The sequence below is a fragment of the Cuculus canorus genome, chromosome 2 (assembly GCF_017976375.1).
Source record: "Cuculus canorus isolate bCucCan1 chromosome 2, bCucCan1.pri, whole genome shotgun sequence".
Lineage (NCBI taxonomy): Eukaryota > Metazoa > Chordata > Aves > Cuculiformes > Cuculidae > Cuculus > Cuculus canorus.
This window is the reverse complement of record NC_071402.1, coordinates 105,728,377-105,747,472: the sequence shown is the minus strand read 5'-3', so window position 1 is coordinate 105,747,472 and position 19,096 is coordinate 105,728,377. Positions and strand designations below refer to the sequence as shown.

The following is a 19,096-nucleotide window of genomic DNA, read 5'->3' as shown; positions in this document are numbered from 1 at the left end:
AAGGGAGTGGCTGGGGACATAAATTTGATCTTTATCAGGTAAGGGACCATGCATTGCCCACGCACCTGACCCTACAACATTGCAGCCTATCAAACTGTTTTGCTTTAAGGGGGCACATTCCCCATTTCACAAGTTTATGTGAAAGCAAATATTCCTTGTTAGCACTTACAATGTGCAAAAGAGATTTTCCTGTACAATCTTGTGCAAAGAATTCGAAAGGAAATATTCACAACACAGATTATTGGTAAAAAATTAATGCATAGCTAGTGACTTGTACTTGGGATTTTAAAGAACATATCATTAATAAGTAATCAGTATGCCATACCAGTTTCATTACTCTTTGTGCAACATTTTTGTGCTGTTCTTGGTATTTGGACATTACAGCTACAGAAGCAACACCTGGGATTTTTCGAACCAGTAGTCAGAATCTACCCTGCCTGCTTCTACTCCAAAATGAAAATTTCCACTGGTAATTACTTGGGGTTGAGTTAATGTTATTTAAAGTTGGTAAGAATAACATGCTTATTTACTGTGGGGGTAAAGTGAGATTTATGACAGGCTTAACTATTAATTTTCATGTTTGTAAGTGCTGGGATTGTATAAACTATGAGACAGGTTAACTCCACTGTTGTCACTTAGCAACTGTAACCGGCTATTAAAATGAGTGTATCTTTTGGGAATTTCCCCATGAGGTCCCTGCACTACCTTCTCCATCCAAGTTCCTGTTTCTCCTTCTCCAGATGTACCCAAAGTTTCAGCCTTGTTGCATGAAAGTACTTCATTAGGGACAACAATTAAGCAGATGCTCAAATTCAATACACTTTTTGTAATAATCTGCAGCAATTCATGGCATACAAGGACATGAGTAAATGCTGAAATATGACAAACTTAAGACTATGTGCCATTTTGGGTTTTTAAAAAAAAAAAACAACAAACCAGTCTTTCAGTAAGTAAGAAAAAAAAATGCGACCATCATGTAAAAATTTAGGTGTAAGTAGAGCTGGCCAGGCTCATAATTGCTCCTCTGAGACCTGCTGTATTCACTGCACACCTGACAGCACCTGCACATTAATTATGAAGCAAAATTAACCACATGCATTGCAGTACAACCTATTTTCACCTTGGTTACTGGCAAAATACACACAAAGAGGAGATCCAGATTCAAAACTAGAAGTTAAGATGAAGACTTTCAGAAAACAGAACTCTTAAGCTTTAAGAGTGGGATCTTCCAAAATATGTACCTTACAAGGAATTCAGAGTATAAATCTCATTAATCTAAGACCTAATTAAGAGAAAACACTCCTCATTTTCAAATTAGCAAGCATCCAAAAGCTTCCAAAAAAACCCCTTCTCAATGCTCAGCACTTCTGAAAATCCAGACACTCATTTTACATTGCTGCATCAAGCTGTAGTTCAAATCTGCACGGTTCTTGAAGCAAAGTTTACAGCTTAAGCAATAATTAACTATCAAATTCATGACCCATTCTTAGTTCTTAAGCAGCTTCATTTGAAAAAAAAAAAGTGGTCAATAAAAACACTTTGAAAGAGCGTCTATAAAATGAAGGCTTAAAAAAATTACCCAAATTGAAAACCAGGCTAGAAACAGAGATTTGAATCCACATTGAAAGTCTCTCTAGTTAGTTAATTAGTAAGGCATGGGCTTAGCACATTAGACAAAGATTTTGATTTGTGGCCTTGCCACAAACTTCCTTGGACATCTTTAAGAAATCTCACCCTCTTAGTTGCTACAAGTGGGAAACGGGTCTGTGCATACTGCGTTCAGAAAAAATACCACTTCATACAGAACATCTGACATGGGGCCTCTCTTAATCAACCCCTGGAGTTTTGTTTCATTTTTTGAAAAAATAACACAGGTCAATGATGAAAACATTCTCCACTACTAGCTGCTCTATATTGACTTTATTTATGAGGATTCACATTTAACAACTCCTTTAGTATCTTAGAAAAATGCTTTCTCGTGCAGATGGAAAGATTTAGTTTCCTTTCCCCCCCAAATATTACACCTTGTAAAAAATAGGGTAAGTTACCAAGAAACAACAAAACAGACAATAGACCAAAATATCAAAAAGGAATCACATCTTATTGAGCTATTAGGAGTACTTCATCCATGTTCTTGTTTTTAGAAGATTATAAGATCTAAATCTGAACATGCCTGGAGGACTTCAGCTGGTTTTGCGGGGAGGGCTTTCATTCCTAACTCAAGTTTGCATGCTTTCCAAGATGAGACCCTCATCTTTTCTGAATGAGCTTTGTCTACCTGCAGAGCCAAAGCCAGACCCCACTCTTTCATACTGTACCACCCAAACCAAGGAAAAACCATTTGTCACCTTACATCCAAGACCTGTATGTTCTTCCAAATCCGCAGCCAGTCTCAGATAGATAAAACACCAATTGAGTGAACGAACCCTGTCAGAGCTGCTTGAATGATTATTTTTTCCACCCTGCCACTTGGTATTCAAGTCCTCACTATATCTTATAGGCTATGCTTATACTGCCTTTCCCAAAACAGAAAAGCTTTGCAGCACATGCAAGCTCAGGACAGGATCTAACAGGACAGAGCGCACAGAAAGACCCTAAGTTTTGAAGAGTTTCTCCCGTTACCACATGGATGGACGATCGACAAGCCAATCCCATTCGGCTGTAGCTTTGGGAGGCAAGGGCCAAGAAGAAAGTAAACAGGGAGGAAAGGAAAATGGATGGTCCTGTAGCTATTCAAGCATGGATGAAGCTAAGTCTGGAAGGTAACAGAGTGCACAAAAGATTCCACAAAAAATAGTAAGAAAAGTTTGGATTACCTTGACGGAAAGAAAAAAACCAAAGAAACAGCTGTGCACAAGCAGACAATAAAAGACTCTTAAGGAAGAGAATTTGGAAACTCATCCAGCTTTTTTTTTTTCCTAATCAATCTCTTTGTTAATATGACTTGAATCCACACTGCTCAACACAACTGTTGGCAACTAAAATTCCTTGGCACAATTTAACAGATAGCATTGCATTTAACAGAGGTTTTGAGCATACAGTTTGCAGGGCTAGCTCCTAAAATTGCCATGTACACTCCTAAAATATATTTATATGTGCTAACAACAGCATTCAGCAGCTGTATGGCATGCACATGTATGTAAACACTTAAAAGAAAAACAGACTTCTGTTGTATTGGAGTTTTTTTCATTTTCAGATAGGTAAGTATTTTCTAAATGTAAATAAAGACAACCTGGTGTGACTGTCAGACTTAATTTGAACAACTCCATTCCATGGTTGTTAGCCTGAGATCAGTTTTGATTACAGTTTTGTTCCTTCTGAAGAAAAAAAATAAATTCTACTCCTAATAATACAAAATACAGAGATGTAAACTTAATGAGAGGTATAAAGACTCAAAGCTGCAAAGTGATTTCTAACATATATAATACAATTTATATACACACGCATATATAATCATATACAGAGAGAGAGGTTTGGGTAACACCTACTGTGGTGGATTTATATAAGGACTTAGAAGACCCTATTTTTAGCTGATTGTAACTTTCTCAAAACTTATTTTTCAGGAGTTATGTTTTCCATGCTTCCTCTCCTATTGAACAAAATCAAGTACCATATTTTTGGTTTATGTCACAGCGGGAAAACAACCCAACAGGTTTTCATCTTCGTATATTGTTTTCCTCTCACAATTAAACAATGGCTGAACTTTACTGGTTGAACACTCAGGACGGCTGACCTCCGCTGATTAATAGGTACTTTTGTTATTTAGAAAACACTAGTACTAGTATTAGTAAATGTTACCGTGATATAAACAGTACAAGAGCTGGTCCCTTTCCTTCCCTGTCCCCAAGAGACATTATTTCTCAGAGCCTAGCAAAGACAAGCCCAGGAGCCAGCCCCAGGGCCCAGAAAGCAGCTCTATACATTTCTTGCCTGGCTGCAGACTGCACAGCTGAATCCTTGGACTGCAGCATCACAAGCCCACCAGCCCTCTGAAATCAGCACACCTCCCTGCTTTGTCCCATCCAGCCCCGTTGTGTTTAGGATGAAAAATGAAAGGAGCCAGGGCTGTTTACAGAATAGGTCACAACTTGGCTCCATGTAGCAGAGCACATTTTTCCACCTGAAACACACTTAGCAACCACGTGCTGTATTGTGAACTGTCGTTAAACGGCCGTGTTGACTTTCTGTTTGAAAAGATGCCTCATAATGGCACCTTATATTGAAATTACACAAACAGCCACTAAACTGAATTTAATACTCAGCACTGGAAATTTTAAGGCATTTGTCATAAGTAGAAAAAAAATCTCACATTCCCTGTATTTTATGAAGTCAGAAATGTAACAGCATCGTTCAGAATAGTTCTAGGGAAGTCTAAATTGATGACAACTAGCTCTAACATAAAATTAGAAAAGGGGACATGGATTGAATGTCACATTATTCAAAGTATTTGTATCTTAGAGACAGAAAGTATAGATTATTCTATTTATATACATATTTGATATATGCATCAAGACTATGGCTAAAGCATTTGATTGCATGTGTATATATAAATCAGACAGGTGCGTCTGTTTGTATAAAGTTAGGCTGCCAAGAATTTGCCTGTTTTTCTTCAGAAGACAGGTCTTCTTGAAGGGATCCACAGCACTTCACACTATGACATGTTTTATTACTTTTATTTTAGTTAATCTTTTTTTTCCTTAGTTTCTGTTTCTCTCATCTTCCCACCCTCTCAGAATTAGCTATTAGGGAAAAAATTCATATGGGCAGAATTTAACAATCTTCACAAATGCAGTAAAAATTAAATATGTGCATTACTCTTAAATTATGTGCATTTTGGAAATGTAAGAGCGTATGAAAGTCCCAGGCACATTTATGGAAAGAATGGCACTGCAGAGTTTTATACAGACATCATTAGCTATAGGGCTCCCTATAATAATTTTATAGACAAAAAACCTAATCTGCTGTACATGCATCATGAGCACTTTTCAACACAACACATAACTTTGAAACAGTACACTTGAAAACCAACCCAGAAGCCTTGTGAAGGCACTCATTTGCTTGTTTTTAATTTATAAAGTAAAATCACCACATAACTAATGAACAGGTACTCTGTAGGCAACAACGCGCAACTCATTATTTTACCCCAAAAGGATTCAACTTGCTCTTGCAGAGTAGAAATATGTCAAGTTTAAAATAAAACACACTATCACCTTTCATGATAATTTGAATCAGGGCCATCAAGCTACTTCATGTATGTTCTGAAGAGCTAAACTTAAGGACTTCTACTGCGAGACAGGGATGAGTCCTTTAAGGTATTTATTATCCTCAGAGTTTACTTTTACATGTCAGGGTCACTGATACTGTTTTCCCTTATTCAACATGAACCTTTGCCTTACTTTTACTTCAACCGCTATCTTAAAGCTGTAATATCAGAATGACTTTGTAACACTTTGTTCAATTATGGAAGTAATGAATGACACTGAAGAAAAGAAAATCCAGTTGAGAGTAACGTTCCTTTCTTTGGAATCAAAGCTGCATGGCTTTTTTCCATCTCCAAGATGTAGATCTACAATAGTTACACAGAAACAGTACCAATAACAGAATATATCAGAGCACTGGAAGGTATTTGCATCCCATTGCATCACTAAACCCAGATACGATTCCCGTGTGCGTCATTACTGCGCTCTACTTGCTGCTATTTCACTGACAGCAGGCTTTGACCCTTGGATAAAACAGGAAATGTTTTTCATAAACAAACCCTTAGAAGTGGTGATGCATCTTTTTAATAAATTAATGCTGATAATTTACAACATTCCCACACCCTGAACCCTCTTCCCTGAGCCGAATGGTCTGACTGCAAAATCCACTAGTGCAGGCACAGGAATAAACCAGCATTGGGATGACTTTCTGATTCTGAAGCCAAACATCATCACTCCCCTCCTTCAAAAGTGAGAAAGGGGGGGGGGGGGGTGCAAGAGAAGAAAAGAAACAGAAAGGCTGCCAAAACCAGCAGGCTGTGTAGAGTAACCGGAAGCGTGCAATTTACTGCTAATGGTTCAGTGTCTGCAAAGGACTGCTCAAGCTGTGCTCAACAAAAACCTAGTAATAGCCAAAGAGGAGAGCAAAAAAAGATGAGATGTTTAGTTTTACTTTCTGTCAAATACTGTTAAATATGAGCCACTTAAAAAAAATAGAACGAAAGAATGCAATAATGCTTTGTACAGGTGGTATCGAGGTCCCTGGCTGGGCCTTCAGACAAAACCATTCCCATGTAAACCTTAAAGAGGATTAATCCTCAAGGACCACTGTAATGAGACCTTAAAAGGCTGAACAACAGCAGCCTATCACGGAGGGAAGCAGTAGCCTGCTCCCAGAAGTCTTCTCTAGCAGAGTCACATCAAAGCAAACTGGGACCAGATAGCAGGATTCTGCAAGAATCCCTTATCTCGGCGCTAGCGGATGCTTCTCCTCTGATTGTCTTGAACTGCCACCTGTCCCAGGCATCTTTGAAGGCAACACTAAGCCTGTGATGGATCTGACCTCCTTGAGCTGAGATTCTTTTATGTCTTTCTTCATTTTCTGCTCTGTTACATTCTTTCCCTGCAACGCACACTACATGAAACAAAGGGAGTTCTCACTCCTTGACTTACTGTCCCCAGCTATTTGAAAGCAAAAAAAACAATGTTAAGGATTATACTCCACCCGCAATATGGAGCTGTTCTCAGGAGACAAGCCTCTTATTTTTGAGAGTTATAACTAGATGGCTTTTACACGAAGGGACTTTACAATGAGGTTCAATGTTGCTGGGAGCCAAGATATGAAAGCTGCATATCAGAGATAGCTTAAAAAAACAAAAAGGTTCATAATACAGAAGTATATGAAAAAATCACATTACAAAAATAAGCAGGAAAATAACCAAGGAAGCAACAAGCCACAGAGAAAATGCCAAATTAATGTAGTATATGCATGCTTCACATATTGCACACAAATATTCTATAGTATCAGTGTCCAGCATACTGTAACAGTGCCGAATTCATCCTAGATTAAAACAAAAAGTTGGCCAGCTTGAATAAAATAGCAGTTTTTCTACCTGAGACTCATGCGTACACTGACATGAAGTATAGACCCAGATCATACACAGGGATATGGCTTCACCATGAATGTCACACTTCAGGGTTTCAGTTTGTAAACAACCATACACTGGCAACCATGCTCCCACCATCCTGGTGACACATATTTCCAGTAGGTATCAGCCTAAATTGCAGAAAGCAGAAGATGGGTTCAGGGGCTTGTCATCAGATATTATCCTGATAGCTGCAAGCTACGATCCTAAATGGGCTGATCTGAGGAAGAATGCTCCTATAGCTCCCAACTCTGGTCTCCCACTCTTACACTCACTCATTTCTGGACCAGTTTTTAAGTCCTTTTCTTCTAATTGCATGGCACTGTCAGAAGAATAAGAAGCAAAGTATAGCTAGGCTGAAGAGGATGTTGCCTGCTAACAGCACCTCTCGGTTCCCTGCACTGGCTAATAAAGGAGTGTCATTAGTTGCAATCAGGTAGGGCTCATGAAACTCTTACACAGCAGGATGGAAGCGAGAATGCACCTTCTGCTTTTGAAGCTTAATGGGAAATCACAGCTAGGAGAATTCAACCAACCATGTAAATGGTAAGATTCTGCATCAAACATCTGAGATGGACACTTGATCTCTTATTGTTACATAGAGATGAGCAAAGACTGGCACAAACAGCAGATATATAGGGTCTGAATGCTAATTAAAAAAAAAGCCTTACATGGAAAACACTGAGCGGTCCATAGCATTTTCTGGAGCCAAGACCTATTGGCATGTGTTGCCAAAATGATCTGGCCTAGAGGAGTGCTCAGAAGGAACTTGAAGTTGAAGATTACTTCTTCCCATCCATATGACAATCCCCACAAGAAGGTATTGTGCTTCAGGACCACAGAGCAGTGTAAGGCTGGTACCAGGCTCCCGTAAGAAAATATGGAAGTCACTTCTCAACAACCGGCAGAGCATACCATTTCAGATGGCAGTCTTCCTCAAAGAGCTGTGTCAATATCTCGCGTAGCCTTAACAAGCAGTATCTGTGCCTACACCATTTCATAAAGGCAGCGCAGAGGCTTCCATTAAGATACAGCATGTCATCCCTGCGCTTTGCCAGCCTTCAAGCACAGCCTCAGCAGTAACTGGCCCAGAATTCTTCTGGTCCAGCAGCACCCTGTATGCCCAGGAAAGCCTCATGTGTCAGCACAACATAGGCAATGCTCCCACAGGCTGTCTACTGAAAAATCCCAGAAGAGGGAGGCTGATCAGGATGCAGAGGGGCAGCACGCTTTAACCTTCCTGTACAGACCACCTTTTCAGAGCGGTATGTACACAAAACTAACACCTATGGGAGGAACCATTACAGCAGCCAATATTCTCAACCTGCTTTTCTGGTTTATAGTGCACAGAGGGCAGAAGGCACTACTAAACATAGGATATGTGTTAATCTGTGATGTACAGGATAACTAACTACAGTCTCAGAAGACATATGTAACAGAACCCAAAAACATTTTCACAGGCCAGCATTTCAGGTTTCATTCAGGTTTTGTAATTTTTTCCATGGGAGCAGAGAACGCCAGATCAGGCCTTTATTTGTAAGGGGTTTCTTCCAGTTGGTTTTATGTGCTTATAAGCTTGTTTAAATTTTCTGTACTCAAGTCGACAAATCAAGAAAAACTGAAAACCCTTAAGAGTGGAAATAAGCATAGACTGTGGTCACTGCCAGTCTCAGACAAACATCCCAAGCACTGGGCAGCTCAATGATTATCCGGAGATATACGACTACTGATCTTCTTCTCCCTTCTAGTTAAAAGAAGGAAAAAATTCCACTCCTATCATAGCAGTAATTAATGTTTTCAATGTCTGGCGCCAATTTTATTGTTAAAAGCATTGTAGATCAGTGGTGTTGATGCCAACTCAAATATCGTCCAGCATGAAACATGGCTTTGGTGCCAACAGCTTCCTATCACCGTACCATGCTGGTCCATCTCAGTAAAGTGAGCAACCACTGTTTATACATAACACAGGCCTTGATCCAACAAACCTTATTCACCCAAGCAACCCAATTTCATTTCAACAATGACATTTACGGAAGTCAAAGCCAAAGCTGGAGGCTTTCAACAGTTGTATCTGTAGGCAGGTTGATGAAAAAACATACAAATCAAATGCAGTACCGTTTTACACTAAGGAGTGTGACATGCTGGAATGAAATTTATTTCAACACATTCTACCTCATTAGTTATTTGCTTCAACACTTGGTATGGTGTTACGCTCAGCTGTTACCATAATCAGCCATTCATTTGAAAGTATGTCATATGCCATTACTTTTGGCTTGTTACCATAAGCTACTTCCACAGGGGACTGTGGATAGAGCAATAACAATGTTCAACTCTTCATTTGCAAAATGGTAACATGGATCCTTGGGAATTATGATTTTAAATTACAACTAGCGTTAGGAGCAGGTAAGATGAAAGGGTAGAATATAAGGCAACTGAGGATTATTACAAAGTTCATTGAAGCCAGCAGCTGTTGATTCATTGAATTCATTGGATTCTGGATCAGCGCCGTTTGGCTGTTTGGGAAAAATTATGGCTCAGAGCAGCACTGAAATGTGAAAGGGAAACCAGGATGAACACTGGGGAACCCTGTCTGATACCTTGTTCAGTATGAAGCAGAAAATAAGAGTAATTTAGATTAGAAAGTGATGCTGTGATCTGGGGAGCTATCTGTGCTGAACTCCAAAACCAGCAAGACAAATTCTGAAAGACAATACAAAACATTCTTTTGTTCTTTTTTTTATAAAGTCATTACTCTTATTCTTCAAAGGAACTATGAGGATGATGTACATACATGTACATACAAACACTCCCATGCACGTCCTGCTGCTGTTTACCAACAACCACCACACACGCCAATGACTACATGGAAATACAGCAGCTGCAGTCTTTAAAAAACAGCTACCAATATGGTGATATGTAGTACAGTACTGGCTCCCCACATCAGTGGTTGCTGCCTTGGCTGGAAGTTACACCACAAAGGAGAAAAAGTGGCCAGTATAACTGACTGAAGGAAGAAGCGTTCCTGACATATCTCCAAACTCAGATATGACCCACGGAGCAGTTGTAAGTAATTTGAGCAGTGTTTTAATAAGAAGTTAGAGAGTACTGTGTAAATGACCCAAGAGTCAGGCTAAGAGGAAGCTAATTGTGTTGCTAGGTGTGAATAAAAGGAAGCAGAGGATATGGCTAAGAGGCTTTCCTCCTAAGTACAGAGTTCAATCAATAGGAATAAAGCTGTATCTGCTAGTGATCCTTAAAATGATTCTGCAACAAAAACATCTACACTGTCTTAAAAGCAAAAGCCTGTTCAGCCCTGGGCTCCAACAGGTACACAAGCTGGTGCTGAGACACCTCCATGGAACAATCCTGAAACTGCACCTAGTCATGAGCAACCACACTGCCTCTCTTCAAAACCTCCCCTGACAAGTCCATGCCATGGGGAGAGCAGGTCCATGGTGCCCCCATGCTTCCATCACCCACAGTGCCCAGCCTGACGCATCCACTGGGACACAACACCCTCCTTCAGTGCCTACAAACCGGAGCTTCCCTCTGGCCCCAACGGCAGCAGCAAGGAAGGATAGTACACAGCCAGATGTCAGTGACAAGTACCCAGGACACAACAAAATTAACACTAAGGGAACTGTGAAAGAGAAGCACCCTGTAGGCATTAGCTACTCTGCCACAGATTCCTTCACAAGAGCTGGATGATGACAGTGGAGACGGGGATAAAAAAAGAACTGAACTTGAATGTTGATTTTCTACATGTGGATACACTGACTTAAACACCTGTTTACAACACTGACAAGGATTCAGTTGCCGAAAACCAGACACATAGTGCCATCTTAGACCCCTAAGGTATCTGAGACATCCATACAGAGTTAACAGATGTGACACAGGATGTACGGAAGATGAGTCTTTCCAGGGTGGCAGACACAGACCAGCTAAGAACCTTCCAGTCATGAAAATGGCACTTGCTTAGGCAACTGAATTCCCTCTATCGCATGAATCAGATGGAAGTCCACCAATGCAAGAGAATCATCTCCCTCGCAGTGCAAAGCACTACACAGTGGTTAAGCACATGGCTTGCACTCACCAGCTCAGGAGAATCTGCTTCAGTTCTTGACTAAAATCATCATCACTGAACCAGCAACATAGTTCACATGTTCCCCATGCTTTGCCACAAAGACTCTAGCTGTTGTAGCCACAAAACTCCTTACAGATGCAGGTAACACATCAGACACCAAAAGCTGTATGAGGTCATAGTTCTAGTTAACCTTTTTAATGCTCTAACCAGCCAAGTCAAAGAGGATGTTTTTCAAACCATGTCCCTGTGGCCAAGAAATCCTTGCAGGGCAAAGCACTCATAAAGAACCTCAGGCATTATGAGACACTTCAAAAATTTGCAACAAATGATGCTTATCTTTCTTTGCCCATCAGTTCCCTACATACCTGTCATACTTAGCTAACCTCTCGCACTCTGCAGTCTCGACAACAGCATAAAGATTCTGCAATAACTAATAAAAAGAGAAAACTAGTGAACTTGCCTGTTGAAATAGCACTAATGAGTGCAACAGTTAAGTGCCAGGCTGTGGGGTTTTTTTTTTTTGATGGGGGGATTGGTGGTTGGTCTTTCTTCAGAGAACATGGCAATGGGAAGTGCAATATCCCCTCCATGCTAGTGGACCTCTAGGAGGGAAGAGGAAACGTTATCAAAACTTTTTGACTCAGATTGTTATGGCTTCTAAAATTTCTCTCCCCACACTTTCCAGCTGTTGATGCTATAGAAGTTATCCTGTAGGGACACAAGACCCATCCAAACTCTCTACAGATCTTGCCACAAGGCTCTTAAAGACAGACATGTCCACGTATCAAGGGACATAGTAACTTCGAAGAAGCATTTCATTCTATTCTGATTTAGTAATAGCTGATGTGCCTTGAGGCTAAAGAGGTGGATTACATTATTTCTTGGCTTTTTTTTCCAGGGTTCTTAACTATGACTCTATGGCTCTGAGCAATGTATTCTTTCTCCTTCCATGACGGCATTATACAGCAAAAAAATACTGTAAAGCATCTAAAAAAATCCTTGCTGACAAATCAGTTCTGTGAAAGAGGTGGTTTTGCATTCATCCTCTGTCTTTATCTTCCCTATTCCTTAAAAACTAAACAAAACAAAATAAAACAACCCACACACACACACACAACTTTTATGCGCTTGAACAACCCCAGAAAGAGATTAATAGGACCCATCTGCTTCTCAGAAGGCTCCATACCTCGTATTGCCTGTCAGGTAAATTCTCTCAGGTGTTATAGAGGGGTTTGGGTGTTGGGTTTTTTTTAAATGTAATCCTCCAGATATTTTAAAAATTTTCAAGTCCAACAGAATGACAGGGCCATAAGAGATCTGCAGTCTGTTTCATGATGAGGAGTGAGAAGAGAAAGGAAGAACATTATTATATGCCACTTCCAGCTGTAAATCTATGAAAATGGCTGTTACTTCTAAATAAGAGCATCACACAGCGGAAGCAGCTCCAGGGCTCTCTGCTTATTCAATGGAAGGGCTTCAGCAAAATGGTCAGAAGTCCTTGTAATGAGCAGAACTTCCCAAACACAACCCAGGAGGTTTGGGAGGCATCTTGGAGAAGGTATTTCCATTTATAAGCTGCATTTATAAGGTCTGCAGCACCTTCCTACATTTTAAACTTAAGTTGCTTCTGACTCTAAGTTTCATTTTGACAATAGTAACTTTTTTTGTTGGAGGCTATTATATTTCATATTGTTATCCTCAAACTGTTTCTGCAAACACGTTAATTTTCTTAAAGACCAACATTTCAATTGTTCAGCTGACACCAGTAATCTGACATTCTCTTTCATACTTGAGGCTTTTTTTCCCAGTGAGTTTTATCAAAAGCTTTAGATTTTACTTTTTTCAGCTACCCCTTCTTGACAACATTTGGAAATCACCCCATAAATCACTGTCAGCGGAGAGTTTTTGTTACTAAAGCACTTAAGTCCCTCCCCTGCAAAATGCTGTGGAAAGAGTGGAAGAAGTAGGACCCAGATTTTCAGAGGTATTTAAGAGGCCAAACTCACTTTGAAATTGAAGAACCCCTAAATGTCTTTAAAGACCCTGGCCCTAAATCTCTACAAGGATTCCTCACTGACACTCTCCTAATGCGCTCCAACAAGGCTGTGGGGAAACTCTCTACAAAAAGCTGTCCCAGGCTCCTGCCACCCACTGATACAGAGAGGCTAGAGGTGAGCTTAGAAAAGTGCCCGCTTTGGGACAATCCTAAAGTGTCTCGGTTATCCCTCTGGAATTCCAAAATGTGCCAGGGAGACGATGAGAGAGGCCACTGGCTCCCTCCTCTACAAAGCAGATGGGGATTCCTCCCCATAAACTCATCTGCTGGTGGCACTTGGACTGCTCTCACTGTCAAACGCCCCGCACTCAGCTGGCCAGTGTGGTTCAAGCCACGTTACCATGAAAAGTCATTGCTTTCTAATGACTACATTTTAAAGCAATGTCTCCAGTTACCAATTTGCATTTGTAGAAACAGAATCTAATTCCCTCTTTCTTTTTTTTTCTTCTTTTTCCTTGTCTATGGGGAGATGAATGAAGGGGAATTCTTGTCAATAGAAATTAAAATGCAGTAAATGAACAAGTGCACCTAGTGAACCAGCACTGTATTTTCCTTGCCGTGGTCTTTTCTTCATGTTGGAAATTGATTTTGAGATGACACTAACAGTGGGTAATCTAACCTGGGGCAGTTATGTGGGGCCTGATCCTTACAAAGGACAAGTCCAGGCACAGTCAGTGGGAACTGAGGGCAATCAATACCTTTGGATGGTTAATCCAATGAAATGTGCAATAAGCAGTTCCCACTTCCCCAGACAGATACAGAAGCTTCAAAAACCAGCAGAATAAATCCCTGGTAAGGAAGGGAAAAGAAAAAAAAAATGAAAAAAAAACCCCAAAACCCAGTGAGTTCCTGCTTTCAGTTACATTCAGTACAACCTCTTTGAGATGAAGGGGTGTGCTAGAAAAAGAATCCTGCCAGGGCCATTCCTGTACATACGAATTCTTAGATCAGAGCCAACTGAACTGTCATTGCTTTTTACTTTAGATAATTCTTCAGGCTTTACTAATTAGGAACTAACAATTCTTTCAGATGAGCTGTGAAACCCAGGGAAGAATACCAGCAGTGTGTTTTAAATCAAAGTGTTTACATCAGGAATGATTCATTTTTTCCATGAGGAATGGCTTGTGAGACAGGCAGTCTTAGCACTGTCATAAATCTTCGTGGGAATTAAAACTGGGGAAGAGAATAACAAAGGGAAGTTGCTATCCCCACCTCCCCTGCCTCAGCCCCACCTCTAGAGACAGAATTTACATTAACAAGGGGCTCCAACTACCACTGCAATCTGTTAGAGAAACAGGGGGGTTTAAATCTATTTAAGAAACATTGTGATTACGCTCAGTAACCCTGCTCTCCTTAATGAAGAAAAGGTGCAACACGTGAAAGGAAACTCCAGCATTTTTATCATCTGCCTTAATACTTTCAAAAAGAAAAAAAGTTTTGAAAAAGTTAAAAAAAAAAAAAAGAAAAATCTGAGCAGTGTTTAAAAGGTGCTCAAGATATTCATAACAAAAAAAAAAAACTCAGAAAACAAGAATTTATGGTTCAGGCCTATATGTTTTCCCCTTTATGTCTTGGAGGACGGAGGGCTGTGAGCTGAGCATGAGGCCACTCTCTCATTCTCAGTTGCTAAATGGCTAAGGGGCTCTGTGGCAGCGCTGAAGGGCCACCAGCTCTATAGCATGTTTCATCCCATCTGTTTGAAAAGCTGGTCCACTTGAAACACACCTATTATTCCTACCCACAGTCTCCACGAGACTAGACTCCCCCTCAGTGAGATATTTATTCCACATATATGGTAACTATTATTTCCAACATTTACAACATCAGTCATTTTAATTAGGAAGAAAATTATAACAAAAATCCTACAATGCACATACACAGAGACATGCATATTTACATGTAGAAATGCAAAGCATTCAAGTTGTTTCTCATAACTGCAACTCCTGGAGGGTACACGCGTTCCACACACAATTGACTTAAACGCTCATTCTCTTTTCTTGCCACAAAAATATACAGATGTTCTTCTTTAAAAAATTTATTTTCCCTTTTCCTGTGTTACAGGAAGCCTGCCCGCACTTTTAAATACAAAGTAGGTATAAATAGAAGCACAAATTAGGCATCTTGAAAAGTCTGTATTTTCCAGCCAAAGGGAAACTAAGGAATTATTGTGACTGCTTACATACCCGACTATGCTGAATTAAAACGGTATTTTCTATCCATATGCAAAACTGGCAAGAAACTAAGGAAGGGAATGAGAGTTTTGTTGGTTCTTCACCTGTTGCTACAGCGAGATTGGGGTATTCTTACATTATTCAGTCTTCTTCATATGGACCACTATAAGTGTCAGCCTGAATACAGCCACCACTTTGATGAAAGCATGTCTTACATATATAAATGATATAACTACTATGAAAATTTCAGTAAGTCTTCCTGCTTTCCTGTAAATCTAACTAGACATTTGTCTCTTCAGTTGTCCTTCTGCATCACATCTATTAAAGGTAAATAAAAGCATGATGGCTCTTTATATGACATTAATAGCTTGAGGGATTTTATAAATCAGTGAGTACAAATGTACAGCTCGCTTACAGCAGCGGTGAAGCAGGTCTGCCCATCTGATGTTTTCTGACTTAGACTTCTGCTTTAAGATCATGTTGCTCATTTAAAATTAACTCACCTCCTGTTTCTCTACTGATACATGCTGAATAACTTCTGTTCTCTCAACTTCTGACATCAGTGTTTTTCTTGTAGCCCACACATCCTAACTAGCGAGCATTATTGTCCACAATACAGACATAGTAGCTTCATCTAATGTTGAGAACTCTTGTCAAAAGGCAAATTCAATAAAATAAAACAAAATAAACTAAATGCAAACCACTCAGACCCATTCAGACAAGCCTCCCATTTTCTTCAATCTGAATTTTCAGTAGTATCAATAAAATTTTGAACAAGATTTAAAGGATGGTAATCGTCACCACTAAATTCAGCATAAGGTTTGTTGTTTGTTTGGGGAGTTTTGTCACACATTTCATCTCTCCCCAGTTGTACTGCCTACAAACAAAGGAGTTATTTTGCTTCCCCAGTAATACTTTTTTTAAGTGAGATTCAGGGGTTACATTAAGAAACAGTAAGCTACAAATGATGACTCCAATTTGCAAGCTAATATTTCTATAAGCTGCTGCTCGTGAGCGGTCTGTGCTCTGCACATGCACGTCTCTCTGGCAGACGTGTCTGCCGCTGGTGTGCTGCAACACATCCTCCTCGGCAGAAAGATGAGTAACTCCCCCAGAGGGTTTGAGCAGGGCTCTGTGAGAGAGGAGGAGGGTGTACAGAAACTGCCTGCCTACACTCTAAGAGAGCTCAAAAGATTAGCTGCAAACTTTTCTCTTAAATACTGATCTAAACTATAAAGAAAACAAGTGTTCGTTTTCTCATAATACCTCCATCCTTATTAACAATCAGGCAGGGTTTTATTTTTTTTTAAAAAGGAGGTTGGTGAGACTTAAGGTTGTGTGAGACACACTTTGATCTGCACCCTGATGAGCGAACATTCTCCTTTGCTGCTAGCCCAACTAATGAAGGGATAAAATTAGCTTTTATCCCTGGCACTTTCTTTAGCAAAAAAACATGCACTAATCAGCTGTCCTCGCTAATCAGTCGTCTGGCTAATGACCTTTTGCCTTAAAACACTAAAATTTCTGAATGATGTGGCAAAAAAAAAAAAAACAACCAACCCAATGCAGACTGGCCCCTTTTTGTGGGTCTTAAGCCTATCATCTGGAACTGGAGACGGGAAGGTTAAATGGCAAATCTGTATCCTGACTGGGTGATAAATCTATAATCAAAAGGCACAAGCCTTGACACCTCAAGATGTACTTCATTACTACACAACTAAATGATTTTTATTCTCTTTCTTTTTTTGTAAACTAGAAGCAGATGAAAAAAAATTGCTTAACTCCCTCATATTTTGCCTGTGGAGAAATCCATTCCACATCTGTGTTCAAGTGTCAGTTAATTTCTTACTCTTTTATTAATGCCTGAGCAAGAATTCAGAAGTTGAAACCATTTGCCTTTTTCCGCCCCCCCTACAACTTCATGGAATTGTAGCTGGGGAAGAGAATTGCAAAACCACTCCACCAGACCATATATCCAAACACACGCGTGAATCCCTAAAGAACCTCTGAAACCAAACAAAAACCCCAAAACCACAGAATAAACCTTCCGATTCCTCCTCCTCCCCAGTTCTCACTGTACAAGGCACAGTCCTTCCTCCTCTCAATACTGTACTTTAACATTGTTTTAAAAGAGGGATTTTAAAAGAGGGATTTTAAGGCCAGTTTCGTTTTCATTCTGGGCTTTCTTTAATGAGGCTTTTTTTCTTCATGTATTAAGGAGGTGGAGCAAATGCAACCCTGGATGGCTGAGGAGGATTAGCAACAGATGAGATGTCCTGTGGAAGTTGCTTTGCAGAGGCCTCTGATAATTTCAAGCTGCAATGCAAATGCCCCCCGGTTTTTAACGTCAGAAAAAGAGATTGTATTGCCTCAACACCCGACACCCCCACCAGACAAAGCATTTCTCCCTGGGGATGATTCAAGGCGACAAAAAAAAAATTGCACCGAATCTGACAGCCTTGACAGCCTTCCAACTTTGCATCCCAAAATGAACTGCAGTCAACACTTACGGTAATGAGGGTCCATGTAACCGTTTCGGGGGTCCATGGTAAAGAGTGTCCCGCGGTAAGGTACAGAAGGTTCGGGAAGGTGCGATATAGATCCATGGATCTCCTTCTTGATTAATGAGGCTCTTTCTTCACTCGACGTGGAAGGCTCTTCACTGATCTTGCCGAGGCCTTGCCCACCCTGCGGCTGCATTGTGATCGCGTTCCTTCTCTCTCTGCGATAGGTCTGCCCAGGACTTTCATCCTCTGCAAAAAAATGAGGGAGTAGAAAGAGAGAAGGGAAGGAGAAAGAGAGACACGCACTTTTAGCCCGTTTACAGCATATGCAATAAAGAAAAGTTCTCACCCCCACTCACACCCTCCTCCTTGCTACCCGCTCCTCATGGTGTAAGTTTGTGACAGTAGGTGCACGTGTGGCTATGAGAGATGGTCTGGGGAAGCCTGCCCGTTCCGAGCAGGCAGCTGCTGAGCGGTAGATCATCGTCACCCATGCACCGATGCTCTACTGGCGGGGCTATCAATCCTGCAAGAACAGACACAGGCTTGCTGTTTCCTTGCCTCTGGGACAAGGAGGTCGGGAGTTTGGGCCGCTTGATGGGGAGGCAGAAAGTGATTTGTCACAAAGAGGAGAAGATGAGCCCCGCTGGCTGGGCCTAAATCAAACCTAGCCACCCACCGCTGCCTTGCAGCCCGACTCCAGTCCTCGGAGGTTTGCCTGTGGGAGAGGCTGGAGCCTTGCAGAAAGGCAATCAGCAGTAAGGCAAAAAAATAAAAGGGGCAAAATCGCTCAAGATGCTGCACCAGCTGCATGCAGGTGCAAGCAAGGCCACCCCCTCTAACAATGTCACCACATGGATGTGTGTGGATGGTGATAGAGCACACTTGTCCTCTGCCTTTCTCCCATATCCACTGACAAACCCACAAATTCTTAATGAAAAAGGTGGAAAGAAAGATGTGGGGGCTGGTGGTGGGGGATTGACACAATTAGAAAGGTCAGACCCCAGCCCTAGACTGGAGTAAGCCTCTAGGTCTGTGGTTCCCTTTGTGAGGGGAAAAGGGTCTACCAATGACAGCCCCACCAACCTCCCTTTCAGGCAGCCCCAGCACCAGGTACTGAACGAACTCTCTGCTCCCATGTGAATTTGAACCCCTGGG

The 19,096-nt window shown here is 40.9% G+C and overlaps 1 protein-coding gene across 4 annotated transcripts in view; it reads right to left on the bottom strand.

The window, feature by feature from the left end:
- GLI3 (GLI family zinc finger 3) overlaps window positions 1–19,096 on the bottom strand; it is a 211,403-nt gene that overhangs the window by 125,331 nt on the left and 66,976 nt on the right. For all 4 annotated transcript variants that reach the window (XM_054059828.1, XM_054059825.1, XM_054059826.1 and 1 more), the window contains one exon: window positions 17,945–18,187. In XM_054059828.1, coding sequence (XP_053915803.1) covers window positions 17,945–18,187 — 243 coding nt within the window. The remainder of the gene's footprint in view (window positions 1–17,944; window positions 18,188–19,096) is intronic.